General features: G+C 44.0%; 1 protein-coding gene across 1 annotated transcript; it reads left to right on the plus strand.

The window, feature by feature from the left end:
- Nucleotides 1–9,770: 9,770 nt before the first annotated feature.
- Nucleotides 9,771–16,829, plus strand: LOC121307230. The gene is made up of 7 exons (XM_041239368.1): nucleotides 9,771–9,794; nucleotides 10,147–10,260; nucleotides 13,079–13,109; nucleotides 13,506–13,510; nucleotides 14,964–15,082; nucleotides 15,423–15,598; nucleotides 16,084–16,829. The coding sequence occupies exons 1-7, from the start codon at nucleotides 9,771–9,773 to the stop codon at nucleotides 16,257–16,259; spliced, it is 645 nt and encodes a 214-aa protein (XP_041095302.1). The 3' UTR covers nucleotides 16,260–16,829.
- The last annotated feature ends 3,237 nt before the right edge of the window (nucleotides 16,830–20,066 follow it).

The following is a 20,066-nucleotide window of genomic DNA, read 5'->3' on the forward strand; positions in this document are numbered from 1 at the left end:
TGATGTACGGGTAAGTAAGCTGGGTTGAGCTGAGTGGGGGATGGAGGGGGGTGATGCTGGGACGCCAGAATCACTGTCGAGCCCTCTTGAGGAGTCGTGGGCTCGTCGACGAAACACCGAGGATGGAAGGTGCCCACTTGAAGACCCGAGAGATGTACCCTACTTAGCTCAATCCAGACGGTTGTCATGCTGATGCGCTGGGGAGACCGCACTGGGTTGATCCCCGGAGCCAGCATCGCAGCCGTTGTGTGTGCCGATGCGCTGGGGAGGCAAAATGAGCCGATCCCTGGAGCCAGCACTACACTTCAGCAACCAAACCAGACAGGAGGATATCTTCATCACAAGATGGAAAGCAACGCGGGTGGATGGAGATGCAGACGGTTCACATTAGTTTACTGCAAAGCTACAACTTAGTTGGTGCTTATCTTGGCAAGAGCCGAGTTCAAATCAGCATGAAGTTAACATCTACTCTCATGTAATGGAAATCATCATCTACTTGAAGAAAACCTCTTTCAGAAGGCGAGCGGTGTGTAAAGACATTGCAACTGACCAATCATCCATTTTGTGTACTTCGTAATACTCATCATTTACGTCAATAACTCAAACTCAAACAAACCAGCAACATCGCGCTACGGTTTTATTCAACGATGAACCGAAAAAAGTACTAAGTTCAAGTTTTTCTTGTGTATGACTGCCTAATTATTATTATTATTATTATTGGTACATAAATATCAAACCTTAATCGTGTTTGCTGAGATTAATGGCAGCGGTATGCTATAGTCATACGTAGGGCCATGCATTTTTCATGACTGTTTTTTGAACCTGTAATTTAGTCCTACAGCCCCAATATGTCGATATAGCCTCCATTGAAAGCCACGTAATGAGCAATCATTAACCAATCATCTCATTTCGTTTTTTAACCATTTGAATTGGTCACCCCATGACTATTGCCGTTTATTTAATCCTGACATCCCTATGAAGTGAAGCTGGAGTGGCTACACTGACCTCTGGAGATTTAGGACTGATTACAAGGTTAAAAAAATAAGTCATGAAAAATGCAAGGCCCTCTTCATACGATACGGTGGGCAGAAAAAACTTGACATGTACTGTAAGAACATAAGAAAGTTTACAAACGAGAGGAGGCCATTCGGCCCATCTTGCTCGTTTGGTTGTTAGTAGCTTATTGATCCCAGAATCTCATCAAGCGGCTTCTTGAAGGATCCCAGGGTGTCAGCTTCAATAACATTACTGGGGAGTTGATTCCAGACCCTCACGATTCTCTGTGTAAAAAAGTGCCTCCTATTTTCTGTTCTGAATACCCCTTTGTCTAATCTCCATTTGGGACCTGTGGCAGGCTGACGAGTGGATAGAGGCCCGGAGACAGACTGCAGTTCAAAAAAATATACTTTTATTATAAATAGATACAAAAATAAAAAGGCACAAGGGCCAAAACAAAGAGATTGAAACACAAAAAGAAAGACAAAAAAACAAAATGTACAAAATAAAGGTTTCCAGGCTGGGCAATGCCTTCACTGGATTTAGAAAATTGAAAAATCACAACCAACAAAACACCAACCTGCTTCCTCAGCTCCCTCTCCCAAATGAGACGCAGAGGCCTCCTTTTATGTCAGGTGGCTGGGCGCTGATTGATCGCTAATTAACCTAATCAACTAATCAACCCCAGCCACCTGAACATAATAAACCCAGGTAGGTAGGGGAAGTTAAGCCCATCCCTGCCAATTTAAAAAGGGCAGAGCTTTGCTCGGCCACAGGACCCCTGGTCCTTGTTTCTTTTTTCAGGCTGAAAAAGTCCCTTGGGTCGACACTGTCAATACCTTTTAGAATTTTGAATGCTTGAATTAGGTCGCCACGTAGTCTTCTTTGTTCAAGACTGAACAGATTCAATTCTTTTAGCCTGTCTGCATATGACATGCCTTTTAAACCAGGAATAATTCTGGTCGCTCTTCTTTGCACTCTTTCTAGAGCAGCAATTTCCTTTTTGTAGCGAGGTGACCAGAACTGCACACAATATTCAAGATGAGGTCTTACTAATGCATTGTACAGTTTTAAGATTACTTCCCTTGATTTAAATTCAACACTTTTCACAATGTATCCGAGCATCTTGTTGGCCTTTTTTATAGCTTCCCCACATTGTCTAGATGAAGACATTTCTGAGTCAACATGAACTCCTAGGTCTTTCTTGTAGCGGGATAGACATATGAACAGAAATGGGTGTAAAATGAAATCTGTTACTTCTCTCAATTCTCACATTCACAATGCATCCAGAGTTCTACATTGCCAGAATCCTGCTGGACATCCTCCCCTCATGTGGACATTCTCACTTCAGCACAGCACGTTAGCGTTTGTATATGTTTTAGTGAAACATGCATTCAATGTATTACAGAAACTGAAAATGAACGTGTTTGAATGTTTATTTTTAATAACTGAAAATAATCAATGTTGCCAAATAATAATGAAAACCAATAAAACTCCCCCGAACTGAACAAAAAATAAAAACCGAAAAGTTCAAGCCCTCATTATAATTTTTATATATCTGTTTTCTTTCAGCTTGGTATCAGAAAAAAAGGCACACATGTATTTTCTGATTAAAGCAATTCAAGGTTTAATTTTCTCTTACTGCTTCCAGCTGCTCTCAGTTCTCAATGAACACTCCTCCCACGCTGTCGCTCCCATGCTGTTGCTCTGTGAACCAATAAGACCAGTAAGCCTGACTTCTATTATATGCAAACTTATGGAAACTATAATAAGATCCAAAATGAAAAATGACCTGTACGGTAACAGGGTCCTGGGAGACAGTCAGCATGGTTTTTAGGAAAGGGAGATCGTGTCTAACTAACTTGCTTGATTTTTTTGAGGATGCAACATCCATAATGGATAATTGCAAAGAATATGACATGGTTTATTTAGATTTCCAGAAAGCTTTTGACAAAGTCCTGCACAAAAGATTAATTCTCAAACTGAACGCAGTTGGGATTCAAGGAAACACATGTACATGGATTAGGGAGTCATTAACATGTAGAAAACAGAAAGTACTGATTAGAGGAGAAACCTCAGAATGGAGTGTGGTAACCAGCGGTGTACCACAGGGATCAGTATTAGGTCCTCTGCTATTCCTAATCTACATTAATGATTTAGATTCTGGTATAGTAAGCAAACTTGTTAAATTTGCAAACGACACAAAAATGGAGGTGTGACAAACACTGTTGCAGAAGCAAAGGTCATTCAAAATGATCTAGACAAAATTCACAACTTTATAATGCAATACAAATGTGCATTATAAATATTGTTGGAACATTTTATTTAGATATAAATTAATTATTGGTCTTAGCATACAACTCGCAGAATGGGTTAAAGATTAAAGTCAGATTCTGGTTAAATTCCTACTTAGACAGTACGTTGATAGAGATCTTTCTGGTCACGTTTTCCTTGCTAAGACAAGGCTGACCTTCAAGACATTTTGAAATAGGTGTTGGCCTCTCCCTTGAGGTCCAGTTCTAACATGAAAGGCATTTGCTGTTTAGGGTGGATTGCGGTTTTTATGTTAAACATCTTTACTGAGAATACTGAAATGTTCTCATTGCTCCGATCATGCTTGGAAAGACGATTCCTGCAAACTGTTGTCACCACGCAACCTTTAAGATGTCTGGCTGTAACTTTGCAACTTTTACCTTCAATAAACTATACTTATCTGAAAGCCAAAAGAAGCAGCTCGAAACTCTTTTCCTTTTTTCCTTTTGTGCCTTAAATTCAACAAATATCATATGGGAGATAGTGAAATTGAAGAGGGATCTATGAAAAAGACCAGCAGTTCTCAAACTGGGGGGTCGCGACCCCAAATGGGGTCGCCAGTGCCTTTCAGTGGGGTCGTGAATATGTGCGCTATTCAAAAAAAACAATATTTTGTTTAAGAAACAGGAACGTTCGTTTATTATTATTATTATCGGCACTTTTTACTACAAATGGGTCCTCGTTTTCTCTTCCTGCCTTTGCCTGAACGTTCTGAAGACAAGAACTAGTAGTATGTTGCTGGATGCATGACAGGACACGGGCTGACAGCCCTGCAAATCTGTTTTCCCTATAGTTATAATGGGTGCATGTTCTACACTGGGACTGACCTCACCAGCACGGGGAAGGTGCAGATGAGACTTAGGGTATAAATATTGGATGAAATCTGTGCTCCACCTGCTAATCTGGAGATTAGAGGAAGATTATCTATCAGCGTTCCTTCATCGCCAGCAATAATATTTTGCTACAGTATTTTAAAATGGAGCGTTTTCTGAAGAGCATTATAAACGGGAGTAATGAAGGGGAGTCGAGTGGCACTGCAAGCAAACGAAGTGCCGACAACAAGGATCCGATCAGCAGCAGAAAGGCAAAAATACGCTTTATCTGGTTTGGTTCTGAAGAGGAGCCACGGCCACAGTGCTAGCTAAGGAGAGTTTAAAACCCTCGGAAATGCTGTGCCACTTGCAGACAAAGCACTGTTCTTTTCAAGGGAAGCTAAGGGGCCAGACTGAAGTACTGAAATTAGCGGCTACAACTAATAAGAAGGCTCTCTGTGCAACTTTTCTGTGTCGCACTGGATAGCCAAAACTGGTAAACCCCACAATATTGGAGAACCTTTTTTTTTTCTACTGTGCGCCAAGCAGGTGGTTTCGATTATGATGGGACAAAGTGCTACCAGCCAGCTTGATTCACTTTCCCTCTATGACAGCGGTGCCAGGCTGTTAACCTAAATGATCACGAGAGCATCAAAGTAAAGCAAAGTATTATTATTATTATTTTATTTTCAATTTGTTTTGCTCTTCGATTGGATGAAATTGCTGATGTGTCAGGTGCTGCTCAGATGCTGAACTACATTAGATTTCAAGATGACGGGAACTTTTGGGTGGTTTTGTCTCCTGCTGGCTTAGAATTGCAGCGCTGGGTCTGCGTTTGTAGTAATGGCGCTCCATAACCCTGGATCCCGGAAAGAGAATGACAACCATTACCGAATGGGAAGAGCCCTCTCTGACCGCCAATCACTGAGCATATAGAAAAAAGTTGCCCTATCAGGGCCCTGCTGTGAGGAGGAAGTCCCTCCCACCTCCTGCTGAAGAGGGACATCCTCACAGTAGCATATCGCCATTTTCTCTCACAGATCACAGATTGCTTTGTGCTTTCTTTGTCCGAATTTGGTTGATTTGTCGGTTCTTTACCATCAAATTGAATTCATCCACAGTAGAATCACTCTTTCGAACGTTTTTTGAGAGCTCTCCTTCCTAATTCTTGCATCAGTTTACTCACTGTAGCTGGTTTTGACCCCTCTTTTTGAAATTGGTAAGTGGCCATTACTCTCTTTCACTGCACGAGGCTTTGTGTAGTTATCAAATACCGCGTGGCGAGCTGTTGTGGTGCTGTAAGGAGACCCCGCGGGCTCGCGGTGTCGTCCTCTAGCCAATTTAATCAGCCACAGTGACCAAAAAAAAGCCTAGCGCCCCTCTCAAGCCTCGGGTTCACCTAGCACGGGTGCGCTTGACCTCGGCGACCACAACGACTGAATTGGCTGCATACCCCAGCATCGACCGTGGTTTTCACTCCAATCTTCAGGCTTAGAAATAGCATCTACCTGGCTCCGATTGACTCAGCACCAGCGTAACCATCTTTGGCTCCACCTACAGGCCGGCATCAACCATGCCTACCATCGGCACCGACCTTGGAACCGTTTGACTTGGCACCGACCTATCGACAACGCTCTCCTCGATCTTGCCCTCAGCTGACCTCTGTTTTCGAAAGAAAATGGCGATATGCTACTGTGAGGACGTCCTTCTTCAGCAGGAGGTGGGAGGGACTTTCCCCTCACAGCAGGGCCCTGATAGGGCAGCTTTTTTATATGTGCTCAGTGATTGGCGGTCAGAGAGGGCTCTTCCCATTCGGTAATGGGTGTCATTCCATTGAAAGGGAACAGCGTTAGTCAACAAAGAGCAGGCTCTTGCAACACAAGCTATTCGGACTGTATGACTGTATCACTGTATGATACAAAGACAAGCCCTTGTTGATAATAAATAGATCAAAAATACCGCCTGTAAATTCTCGGTAAAGCTGTTCGCATTGTCAACTTTATCAAGTCACATCCAACAATTTGGAGTTTGTGTGATGAGATGGGAGCAGAGCCCTGTCTCATCTACTTTACCACATAGTAGTTTGCTGGCTGTCGTGGGACACGGTGCTCAATCATTTGTTTGACCTCAGAGAAGAAATGAGAATATTTCTCTCCGACAACAATTCTTCGCTGGCCGAAAAGCTTGCTAAATGCTAAATGGCTTGATCGCTTGAATATCCTTAAAAAGTCACTCCAAGGATGAGATGCATCTGTCCTCTTATAATTGAAAGCTGAATCAAGATGCTGGTCTTGTGGTATGATCGCTAAAATCGTGGCAGACTGGCAGCAACTTACAATCCATTTTCACCAGCCACCTGGAAATCCTTCAGCTACAGCTTCGAGATTACTTCCCTGAAAAGGAAAGAAGAGGTGTGGATTGGAAACCCCTTTATTACTGAAGCGACTGCAAGTGCTAATTTGCCACTCACAGCAGAGGAAATGTTGACGCACCTTTCCTGTGACGAGACACCGAAGCTCGGATTTTGCCAGCAACCTCTTGCCGACTTTTGGTTTTCTGTGTGACAAGAATATCCAGAGCTATCACCTGCAGCTCTAAAAGCACTTTCCCGTCTACCTACCTTTGTGAATTAGGTTTTTGGAGCCCAGTTTCAAGCATTTGTGTTCATCCATTCAAGCTCACCCCTCCCATTAGGTAAGCAATATCATTTTTTTTAAATGTATTATTATTATTATTATTATTATTATTATTATTATTATTATTATTATTATTATTATTTCGGTAACACTTTATTTAAGGTGCTGCTTATTAATGTTTTATAAATGTATAATAATATATGCTTAATAACTATGTTATAGAGTGTTAATAAAGCATTGTTGGGGATCTGATAGCCACAGACAGAATTAAGAGCAACACTAGAAACCCTGAAGCAGTCATTTTGGTGGTTTTTGGTTTTAAAATGTAATTTTCTCCAGTCGTGTGACATATATGGGGCTGTACGTTCATGTAGCTTTCTGTCCATATGTAGCAAATATTCTCACAAAGCATGAAACGCGGGAGTGTAGAAATAAAGGAGATATATTACATTATGCCTAAAAGCCCCGGGAGCAGTCACGTTGACGGCCACACAGAAAACAATTGTATTGTTATTATACAGGACGGTATTCTACTTTATTACTTGTATTGTTTTCAATCAGCCTTTTGAAGGCTGGCACCTGCTTTGGTCCGTCGATTAGAATCAGGACTAGTGAAAATAAATACCAGAGGCTGTGGAGTTTTACAACGCAACAAAATATGGAGTTGATGTTTAGATAAAATGGCATGAAGTATTCTGTGAAAGCTGGCTCCCGACGGTGGTCTGTTCAGGTCTTTTACAATGTATTGGACCTGGCAGCCATCAACTCCTGGGTGCTTTACAAAGAATGCACGGAGAAGAATTTACCAAGGAGAGAATATATTTTACAGTTAGCACAGAAACTTCGCAAGACGCATCTGGAACAGAGGGAGACTGCCAAGCGTGTACCCACAGCTGAAGCTGGCAACCCCGCTGAGAGCAGCGAGAGATGTCAATGCCAGCTTGGCAAGTACAATAATAAAAAAAAAAAAACTTCAGACAGCTGTGCCCTGTGCAGAAAGGCGGCGTGGAAAAGCGCATTATCTGTGTACAGTGAACAGCCTTGTGAACAGCTTTAGACTCAAGGTAAACGAATACCCTTTTGTCGAAAAAAAGAAAAATAAATTAGACTTTTTTTTTTATAACTTCTTGTTCTGTGCACTTCTGTAAAATGTTTTTTTTTATTATTATTAGTATTATTTATCTACGTTGTTCAGTTGCTTTTGCTCATCTGATAATAAACCGATTGCTGTTGAAAAGTTCGAAATGTTTTGCTAGGGTTTCAGTTCATATTGTTTCATATGTACAGTATGCTGTAAACTGACATCTGTTCAGAGGTTTATTTATTTACATTTTCTTGATTTGATTTGTAAAATAAATGTTCATTTATATCAGTTGCCAAGAGTTGCGTCGCACAGTGAAGAACTGAAGCAGCAGAAAGGAGAGTTGGAAAGCTTCTGGATGGGGATCTCAAGCACAATAGAAAGAAAGCAACGCTGATGTACGGGTAAGTAAGCTGGGCTGAGCTGAGTGAGGGATGGAGGGGGGGGTGATGCTGGGACGCCAGAAACACTGTCGAGCCCTCTTGAGGTGTCGTGGGCTAGTCGACGAAACACAGAGGATGGAAGGTGCCCACTTGAAGACCCCAGAGATGTACCCTACTTAGCTCAATCCAGACGGTTGTCATGCTGATGCGCTGGGGAGACCGCACTGGGTTGATCCCCGGAGCCAGCTTCGCAGCCGTTGTGTGTGCTGATGCGCTGGGGAAGCAAAATGAGCCGATCCCTGGAGCCAGCACTACATTTCAGCCATCAAACACCAGACAGAAGGATCTCTACATCATCAGATGGAAAGCAACGCAAATGGATAGAGATGCAGAAGGATCACATTAGTTTACTGGAAAGTTCAAACCAGCATGAAGTTCAACATCTACTCGCATGTAATGGAAATCAATTATATTTGTGGCGTACTCAATAAAAAAAAAAATTAAAACATGACATCTGACTCTTTCTCCTTTCGTTATACTGTTTACAGTGTTTTGAATACAGCCGTCAGAAAGACTGCTGCGGGGCTTCTAGGTATGAATATATCTCCGGGTCTTCTAGCGTTAAACATCCCAAAGTAGAATAGGTTTGTAAAAACTGTCCCCTTTATAAAACTGAAATTCTGTCTATGGCTATCGCATGGTTATAAACCATCTATACTGTTTATTAACACTCTATAACATAGTTATTAAGCATCGCTTATACATTTCTAAAACATTAATAAACAACACCTTAATATTAAGTGTTACCATTATTTTTTTTAAGTGTTGGCTTTTAAAATAAGCAACAGCTATATTTTAGTTTTGATTATATTGTATGTTTTACTTATCAGTACTAATTATTCTGCAGTAATACAGGGCAGTGGGGTCGCAATGTAATTTTTATCACAGTGCCACAAAGTTTGAGAATCGCTGCTCTAGACAATGTGGGGAAGCTATAAAAAAAGGCTAACAAGATGCTCGGATACATTGTGAAAAGTGTTGAATTTAAATCAAGGGAAGTAATGTTAAAACTGTACAATGCATTAGTAAGACCTCATCTAGAATACTGTGTTCAGTTCTGGTCACCGAGCTACAAAAAAGGATATTGCTGCTCTAGAAAGAGCGCAAAGAAGAGCGACCAGAATTATCCTGGGTTTAAAAGGCATGTCATATGCAGACAGGCTAAAATAATTGAATCTGTTCAGTCTTGAACAAAGAAGACTACGTGGCGACCTAATTCAAGCATTCAAAATTCTAAAAGGTATTGACAATGTCGACCCAAGGGACTTTTTCAGCCTGAAAAAAGAAAAAAGGACCAGGGGTCACAAATGGAGATTAGACAAAGGGGCATTCACAACAGAAAATAAGAGGCACTTTTTTACACAGAGAATCGTGAGGGTCTGGAATCAACTCCCCAGTAATGTTATTGAAGCTGACACCCTGGGATCCTTCAAGAAGCTGCTTGATGAGATTCTGGGATCAATAAGCTACTAACAACCAAACGAGCAAGATGGGCCGAATGACCTCTGTCAAGGTTTGACCAGGTAACATGTAAATAGTGTGTGTGGGGTGGAATGTAAGGTTGGCAGGGATGGGGTTAAATCTGTTCCTGCCAACAATCACAGGTGTGGCCATTCCCCAATTAAGTAATTGAGTGCTACTTGAGTGAGTGCGAGTCTGCGAGCTCTTCTCCCACTCACAGACTTTGGAGCAGTACTCAGTTCACCGGCCGGTACATTTGTGTGAGTCGATGTTTGTGTGAGTGTGAGTGTTTGTGAGTGCGAGTGTGAGTCTGAGTGTGAGTGTTTGTGTGAGTGTGAGTGTTTGTGTGAGTCTGAGTGTGAGTGTTTGTGTGAGTGTGAGTGTGAGTGTGAGTCCGCGTACAGGTGACTCTGACACTCGAGTGCCCAAACAACTCAGCACTGCACAAGACTCACACCACCGCCCACTCACACGCAGACCACCACCACTCCAACTACAAGACGAGTGTGAGTGTGAGTGTGAGTCGTTGGGGTGACCATGTGTGAGTGTGAGTGTGAGTGTTTGTGTTGTGAGTTTTGACCTGTAGTGAAGGTGATGTCCAGCCTACACGTGAGATTCATTTTGTTTCTTTTGGCCCGTGTGCACTGTTTATTTGTACCTGTTTTGTTTGTTTCTTTTGTGTTTAATAAAGGGCGCAGCAGTGCTGTAAAACCACAGCTTTCTGTCTCTGGGTCGAATTCCTGCCTTACCAGCCTGGGCCTTGTAGCCACCCTGTCACAGGAACCATTATCTTTCAAAGCGGAAAACTTCCAGAGAAGGCCGCTTGGAAGGGACGGAATTCTTCTTCGGACCACGGAACATCTGTGGGACAGTGTTCTCCTTGGTAATAGAAAGTTTCAGGCTAACAATTACTGAGAAAAGGAAATCGGTTCTACCACTACGGGTCTTCGTCGGGGGGAGTCTTATACCCCGTGTGTACACACACACCACAAGACAGTTTTGTGTGTGTGTGTGTGTGTGTGTGTCTGTCTGTGTGTGTGTGTGTGTGTCTGTGTGTGTGTGTGTGTGTGTGTGTTGTGTGTGTCTCTGTGTGTGTGTGTGTCTGTGTCGTTGTGTGTGTCGCACAGACATTGTCACCACACCAGACACACACCACAGGACACCATAGACAAGACACACAAATTACACACTAGACAGACACACCACACGGGAAACACACATACACACAGGTGTGTGTGCCGTCTGTGTGTGCACACACACCACACACACACAACACACTGTGTGTGTGTGTGTGTGTGTGTGTGTGTGTGTCTGTGTGTGTGTCTGTGTGTGTGTGTCCGTGTCTGTGTGTGTAAAAGACACACACACAGACACCACACCACACAAAGACAGACACACACCCCCACCAGACCACACCAGACACAAAACATAGACACCACAGACACACACCAAAAACAGACACAAACTGTGTCTGTGTGTGTCTGTCTGTGTGTGTGTGTGTGTGGTGGGTCTTGTGTGTGTGTGTGTGTGTGTGGTGTGTGTGTGTGTGTGTGTGTTGTGTGTGTGTGTGTGTGTGTGTGTGTGTGTGTGTGTGTATGTGTGTGTGTGTCTGTGTGTGTGTGTATGTGTGTGTGTGTGTGTGTTTGTGTGTGTGTGTGTGTGTGTGTGTGTGTGTGTGTGTCTGTGTGTGTGTTGTGTGGAAGATAAAATAAAGTTAAGGTACAAGAGACATTCTTCCCCGAGGGGATGAATGGACGTGCTTTAAGGTTCTAAATTAACTGGGTGGGCTTTTTAAAAAAGATTTTAACTAGCTAATTACAGCGATTAAATTAATTAAAATGTGGTGTTTGTTGATTTTAAGGGTGGTTCAAAACTGAGATAAACCACAAACTGCAACAGAAATCATATTGTTTTTAAGTTAAAATAAAGGTTAGGCTTGAGGCATGGAGACTGAATGACACGCTCCCACCCTCAGTCCCTAAGAGAAAGGTGCTCCCTCCAGTCCCCCCCAGGCCCCCCCACCCGGCCGCAACTAACTTCTATTAAATTTCACCCTTGCTTTCTCTTTTCTTTCTCTTTCTCCATCCTCCCTCTCCCCCTCTCTCAATACCAATTCATATATTTAAGAAATGTAGGTTGGGTAAGCTAGTAAGTGTAACGCACGGGTCACGCTCCACCCTTGGCTCTCTCCCTCCCTCTCCTCTCCCCCTCTCTCCTCTCTCTCTCCTCTCCCTCTATCTCCTCTCTCGCCCTCCCTCCTCTCCCCTCTCTCTCCCCCCTCTCTCTCTCTTCCCCCCTCCTCCTCTCTCCCCCCCTCTCTTGTGTTTGCGTCACAGGTATTCCACCTATTCAGAGTCTCACACACAGACAGGAAAAGCGGGACACTAGACTCAGACTCAGAGAGGGGAGTGGACGGCTTGTTTTGATCCCGAAACCAAAACGTTTTTTGTTTAAAGGATCGTCCTGCGGTCTGAATGTTACCTGTAATTTTCCACTGATCTGCTGAACTCCTGATGGAAGGAGGGGAGTTGTTTGATCCAGCTGCCGAAAACTTTATAAAGGAACGATGGTTTCACATTTAAACCATTTACAAGAGAACATATTCATTTTTAAAGGAAATAGGAGGAATATTTGAAGAGGTATTTTGTCCAAGAAACATTTGTCATTCTGCAGGATAGTTTTAAAAAGATCATTGCCAATTACTTTCAACTTTACAAGAACTGCTTTCTAAGCTTCTAAAAGGAGAGATTTGAAAGGGATTTTTCACTTCATCTGTGTTGAACTATTAAAAAGGAATAGTTTTATCTACTCGGAACTTTTTACAGAGTTTTTGACAATTTTTAACGGAAGCATTTCTTTGACAAGTTTTCCAAAGCTACTCTTCTCGACAATGCCCATACTTTTCAAGGCCAAAACGGGTATCCAGACCAAAGGATTTTTGACAAGGCCCGCTTACCGCCTTTATCATAGTTTAGTTAATCCTAGCCTAAGCGAACAGGTGATGAACCAATGTTGATTTGAAACAATAAAGGAGAGCAAGCAACCTATTTTTTTGTCCAACCAGTATAAAGAACGACTTATTTATTGACCACACAATTGAAAAAACAGCCTATATTTGGATTAACCTCATTTCTGACCAGCAATTGAAGGAAGTACCTAAGCTTTGAACCAGCCTGTTATTTTGACCAGCATAGGAAGGACCTAATTGTTTGGCCGTTCTATTTTTGTAACCGTCTCGTATTGTGAGCAGCCCCTTCCCTCAGCATGGCTGCACTGCTGATTACAGTGACTGCTGATTTACAGTTGACACTGTGCATGACACCCTCCTGTCTCTAGCCATGCTCCTTCACTGCCACGCTGCAGGAAAGTACGGGCTGAGGGCTGGAAAAGGGCAGATTACAGCACTCAGCAGGGGCCTGGAAACAGGGCCAATACATCACTCGGGGCAGGGCTAGGGCAATGCAGCACTCAGCAGGGCTGGAACAGGGCAATGCAGCACTCAGCAGGGCACAGGCAGGGCTAGGGTAATGCAGCACTCAGCAGGGCACAGGCAGGGCTAGGGCAATGCAGCACTCAGCAGGGCACAGGCAGGGCTAGGGCAATGCAGCACTCAGCAGGGCTGGAACAGGGCTAGGGCAATGCAGCACTCAGCAGGGCACAGGCAGGGCTGGTAGAGGGCAATACTGCACAGGGGAGAGAGGGGGAGAGATTAGTATATGTGAGTCTCTCAGTGTCTCTGAATCTCTCCTGTCCTCTGTTCTAGGTTTGGTGGGTCTCTCCTGCAGTCAGGAACACTGACTTGTGGTATAACTGTTTCTAGGGCGGGAGGGGTGGGCGGGTTAACAGGGGTTGGTGCCATAGGACTTCAATGAAGAGCAATACAGACCCCAACACCGGGGCACAAGGCAAGGGCTAGAGGCAAATCCGATGCGAACTCACAGCAGGGCAAAGCACTCTCTTTCTCTCTCCTCTCTCCCTCTCTCTCCCCTCTCTCCTCTCTCTCTCTCTCCTCTCTCTATCCTCTCCTCTCCCTCTCTCTCTCTCTCTCCCCTCTCTCTCTCTCTCTCTCTCTCTCTCTCTCTCTCCCCTCTCTCTCCCTCTCTCCTCTCTCTCTCCCTCTCTCTCTCTCCCCTCTTCTCCTCCTCTCTCCTCTCCTCTCTCTCCTCTCTCTCATCCTCTCTCTCTCTCTCCCCTCTCCTCCCCTCTCTCTCTCCTCTCTTCCCCTCTCTCATCTGCTCTCTCTCTCTCTCTCTCTACTCTTTCTCTCTCTCTCTCTCTCTTGTGTGCCTGTCTGTCTGTCTGAATCACACCCTCCTTTCCCTCTCTATCAGCTCAAGTTGAATTCATCTCTAACAAGAAGTATCTGTTATTGTAACTGAAATAACAGCCGTCATTTTAAAATGTGCCTCTCCTCTCCTTCTCTCCCTCCTTCTCTCACTCTCTCCCTCCCAAGTAGAGGCCGAGAAACAGAGAACGAGTGAGGAGAGGAGAGAGGAGAACTGAGAGAAAGGAGCGGCGAGAGAAGAAGGAAAGAAAGAGAAGAGAGAGAGGAGAAAAGTAAAGAATCGAGCAGGGGACGAGATGCTCTCTTTCTCTCCCTCTCCCTCTCTCCTCTCCTCTCCACATCTCTCCTCCCCCTCTTCCTCCCTCTCCCTCTCTCCACCTCCCCCACCCACTCACTCCCTCTCAATCTCCTCTTCTTCTCCCGCTCCTCTTCCTCTCCCCCTCCCTCCGAGAGGTAATTTGTGTAAAAGGTGCACATGTTCGGAAGGTAGAGAGGAGATGAAAGGAAGGGGGTGAGGTTGTGCAGAGAGCAGCAGAGCCCCGACAGTGCGCCGGTAAGTGGGTAGAGGGAAAAAAAAAGAAGGAGCCAGAAGGGGGACGTGAGGCGGAGGCCGGGCGGGCAAACGACAGATTGACAAGAGAGGCAGAAAGAGAAAACAGCGGCAAGAGAGGAAGACGCCAAACCGGAGCGAGCAGTGGGTTGGCAGGCAGAAGAGAAAGGAAGGATGAAGGAAACCCACCAATGGTCTCGCCCCACTGCCGGTCCGCTGGGGCATCACTACATCCCACGGACACAACGCACGCCCAGACTCCCTCACTCCTCTTCCTCTCCCACTCCTCTTCCTCTCCCTCTCTCCTCCCTCTCCCCCTCCTCTCCCTCCCTCCCTCCCCTCCACTCTCCCCCTCCATCTCCCTCTCCCACTCCTCTTCCGCGCAGAAAGGGGAGGAACCGATAGAGGACGAGGAAAAGCAGAGGAAGCGCACACGCAAGCAAAAGGCCGGGGGAGAACAAGCCAATGACGAGAACAGAGGTTACAGAGAAAAAAGAAAAAGAAGGTCAAGAAACGAGAGACAAGACAGAGCAAGAAAGAAAGAAAGAGAACAAGAAAGAGAAGAGAAATATTCAGAGTGAAGATCAAACGAAATGAAGATTCCTAAGAGAGAGAAAAAGCGACTCAAGAGAAAAAGAAGGGGAGAAAGAAAGAAAGAGACAACCGGTTAGACGGAGAGGAGCACTTATCTTCATCTCCTCACTCACCTCCCTCTCCCCTCATCTCAACTCTCCACCCCCCCTCTTCCTCCTCTCCTCTCCCTCCCTATCCTCTCCCTCTCTCCCTCCCTATCCTCTCTCCTTTTCCCTCCTCTCCCCCTTCCTCTCCCCCTCCTCTCTTCCTCTCCCCCTCACTCCTCTCCCTCTCCTCTTCCTCTCAGACTGGCTCCACGCAGTGCAGGCTCTGATGGTTGTATCAGTTTTGTTCTCTGCTATCTCATTCCTCCTCTTCCTGTATCAACTCTACTCGCTGCGCAGAGGGGGCCTCTTCTACATCACGGGACTCTTCCAGATATTCTCAGGTCAGTCTCTCTGTCCATCCATCTGTCTGTCTGTCCGTCTGTCTGTCTGTTTATCTGTGTGTGTGTGTGTGTGTTTGTTGTGTGTGTGTGTGTGTGTGTGTGTGTGCGTTTTTTGGCCCTCAGAGGAGAGAGATAAGGAGAGAGAGAGTGAGAGAGGTGAGGAAGGGGCAGCAGGTGGGAGGATGAGGATATGGAGGAGAGGGCAGTTAGAGAGCAGGAGCAGAAGAGAGGAGAGATTAACAGAGATAGGCAAGGAAAGAGAGAAGAGAGAAAGAGACAACACAAACGACTTGCAACATCATTTGAATCCTTCAAGACCCGACTTAAGTTTCAGTGTAAATTCTGTGGCAAGCGTTTCCACTAGAAGTCATTCTCAGTGTCTTCAATTAAAATTTTTCACTAAACTCAATGCCATGTGTGTGTGTGACTATCTGTGTGTCTCTGTCTATCTATCGCTCTATTAATCTCTCTCTCCTCTCATTCAGGGTTGACAGTGTTCTCTGCCTCTCTCATCTACTCTCTCCACGCTCCTGAGATTCTGAGCGACTCGTCGCTGCCCCCCGCTGGTCACTTCGGGTACTGCTTCGTTGTGGCATGGCTGTGCGTCCCGGCCCTGCTGATCAGCGGAGTGCTCTACATCCACCTGAGAAAGAAAGAGTGAAACAGAGCGGAACAGAGGAGTGAAGACCCCCGTCCTCTATCCTCTCCTCCCTCACCCCTTTACCCACTCCCTCTCCCTCTCCCTTTCTCTCTTCTCTACATGCTTAACAATTTGCAAATCATTTTGCTTGACTCCATCTGAAGAAACAAAATAGTCTGCTAATGAATATAAACCGATCCTTGTAATTACTGTTAATTACAGGACTAATGTTACTATAACGGGCAAAGAAAGATGGAGAGAAGGAGAGGTAGAAGGGAAGGGTATGTGGTAGAGTAAGACATTGTGTGTCTATTTGTAGCTCATGTACTCAACACTACTCACTTAGAAGGTTATAATGAAACTGGCTCCCTATGGATGCCATGACGGCTCTACAGTTCCATGCTTCTCTATAGCAGCCGAACTGCATGCTGGAGCCAAGATGCCACCAGTCTCCTTAAAGCTGTTTGAATATTTGTGGCTGTCTTATCTTATATTCTCAGATTCTATGTTTTGCATCTAAATGGTATTTTATGTTTTGTTTTTTGCTAAGATGCTTTTTGTACACTTTTCTGTAATAATTTTATTATATAATATTTCTTTTTTTTCAATACTGTGTGGCATTTATTTTTTTTTAGCCTGAAGATAATCAATCTTTCTTTCTTTCTTTCTTTCTCTCACTAAACTATACTACTAGAGTAAGAACCGACGTTTACGATGACAAGTCAAGAAAGTGGTTATGTATATGTAAGTATCGTTGAACGTCAAGATTCTAGGAGATCATTATCTGCCGCACGATCTTAATGTACTAAAGTGAATATCACTGAACTGCGGCGAGATGTTATATTGTAACTGCAGTTTAATATCACTAGACTGGGCTGGAATTACATTGTAACTGCAGTTTAATATCACTGGACTGGGCTGGAATTACATTGTAACTGCAGTTTAATATCACTGGACTGGGCTGGAATTACATTGTAACTGCAGTTTAATATCACTGGACTGGACTGGAATTACATTGTAACTGCATTTTAATATCACTGGACTGGGCTGGAATTACATTGTAACTGCAGTTTAATATCACTGGACTGGGCTGGAATTACATTGTAACTGCAGTTTAATATCACTGGACTGGGCTGGAATTACATTGTAACTGCAGTTTAATATCACTGGACTGGACTGGAATTACATTGTAACTGCAGTTTAATATCACTGGACTGGGCTGGAATTACATTGTAACTGCAGTTTAATATCACTGGACTGGAATTACATTGTAACTGCAGTTTAATATTACTATACTGGGCTGGAATTACATTGTAAGAGCAGTTTAAGAAACTGAAAATTGTAACACTAACGCAAGAAAGAAAGAAGAGGAAAGAATTACATTGAACAGAAAAAGAAAGAAAGAAAGAAAGAAAGAAAGAAAGAAAGAAAGAAAGAAAGAAAGAAAGAAAGAACTTCTTGAGTTCCCCTTCAATGAAGGGAATATGAGGCTACAATAAAGTCTCGTGCTTGAAACAGCCACACACACACTTCTCTGCTGCTCATCTACTGAAAGTTAACTAAAGGAGTGATGAACAAGCTTTAAAAATCCAATCTCTTACCTTCACAGGGTCAGTGAGAATGTTGCTTGTGCACTAAGAGGCAAGTGAGGGATTTATAAACATGGTCAGTGCTCCTGTAAAGGGAGGGGCCAGTGATCCTGTTAATAAAGCTAATAAGAGGTGAGAGAATGGATTTTAAAGATGGTTAGCGCTCCTGTAAAGGGAGGGGCCAGTGATCCTGTTAATAAAGCTAATAAGAGGTGAGAGAATGGATTTTAAAGATGGTCAGCGCTCCTGTAAAGGGAGGGGCCAGTGATCCTGTTAATAAAGCTAATAAGAGGTGAGAGAATGGATTTTAAAGATGGTCAGCGCTCCTGTAAAGGGAGGGGCCAGTGATCCTGTTAATAAAGCTAATAAGAGGTGAGAGAATGGATTTTAAAGATGGTCAGCGCTCCTGTAAAGGGAGGGGCCAGTGATCCTGTTAATAAAGCTAATAAGAGCTGAGAGAATGGATTTTAAAGATGGTCAGCGCTCCTTTAAAGGGGGCAGTGATAGCGTTAGTAATAAAGAGGTAGGAGAATGGTGACTCTGGTTCTGAAAAACTCACTTCAGAGCTGCTTGCTGTTTGCTGTAGGCGGTTTTGTTTGATTATAATTCACTGAATGTTTTAGTTTGAGGTGTGAGATCCTTTTGGTTTCAGTACAAAAGGATTCTTATCAGAAAGTTACCAGGCATAATGAGATAACAGGAATATGAGTGTGTGTGTGTGTGTGTCTCTGTGTGTGCATCAGATAGTCTGTGTGTGTGTGTGGGGGGAGGGGGGGCAGGTATTACTATCAATGTGGGAACAACATTTGAGAAACTGTCCCACAAAGATAGTAAGTCCTGAAAAAACGACGTTGTGGGGACGAGCCCACTTTGTAAAACACCTTTTTAAGAATTAAATATGCCTTTAGAAACAAAACTAAAAATGCCAAAATATTGAGTTTGTTGTTGACTTTCACCTTGTGTGGGAGTTTTGTCTGACTGGAGTTAGAAATAGTCAATAAAAATATAGTGAGAGTCAATGAGAAGACCCCACAAGTATAGGAATACAAACGTGTGTGTGTGTGTGTGTGTGTGTGTCCTTAATATTGAATACAGGGCTGGCCTTAATACTGAATCGAGAGTGTGGCTTCAATATTGAATGAGTTTTTACATTGCTGTCAACAGGAGTTGAAACCCTGAAACAGTGGCCTAATAGTGAGGGGTGGAAGTAAGATTCTCATTGCATAGCAGTTTGCTCAGTTCCTGTTTTTACTTTGAGACACTCCTGGATTGGTGAAACCGTTGTGCGATGGGAGTCATCCCTGGTAGAGTCAGGTTATTGTAAGTAGAAAGTTTAACCTTGTTTTGTGTTCTGGTAAAAGGCTCGAATGTTTTCAATAAAAATTCTACAGCATGCAAATACACACTCTGACTTTACTTATCAGAGAATTTGGACAAGAGCCAATAAAAACAGCCGTCTACAGGCAGGAACAGCACTCCCTGTACACACAGAGACACACACACTGAGACACACACACACACACACTGAGACACAGACACTGAGACACAGACACACTGACACACAGAGACACACACACAGACACACAGACACTGAGACACACACACACACATACCCTGAGTCACACACACTTATGAACTGTGTACTCGTAGTGTTGTGGCCACTGGTGAAACTGAGACTCTGTCGTGTCTGAGTGACTCACACAATGCTGTGTGTGTGTGACCCAGAACTGCACAACACACACACACACTGAGACACACACACACACACACACTGAGACACACACACTGAGACACACACACAAACACTGAGACACAGACACTGAGACACACACACAAACACTGAGACACACTGGAGCTCTTGTGTGTCACACTGAGACACAGACACTGAGACTCACACCACTCGCACACTGACACACACACACACACACACACTGACACACACACACACACACACTGAGACACAGACACAGAGACACACACACTGAGACACACTCTGAGTGACAGACAATGAGACTGACACCTGTTGTGGTGTGACACTCTCTGACTACTGTGTGCTCGTGAGACACAGACACAGACACTGAGACACACACACACTGAGACACAGACACAGAGACTCACACCACTCGCACACTGACACACACACACACACTGACACACACACACACACACACACTGAGACACAGAATACACCACACTGTAGGGATAATGCCACATACACACACTGACAGACACACACACA

This window comes from Polyodon spathula, chromosome 54, assembly GCF_017654505.1.
Source record: "Polyodon spathula isolate WHYD16114869_AA chromosome 54, ASM1765450v1, whole genome shotgun sequence".
Lineage (NCBI taxonomy): Eukaryota > Metazoa > Chordata > Actinopteri > Acipenseriformes > Polyodontidae > Polyodon > Polyodon spathula.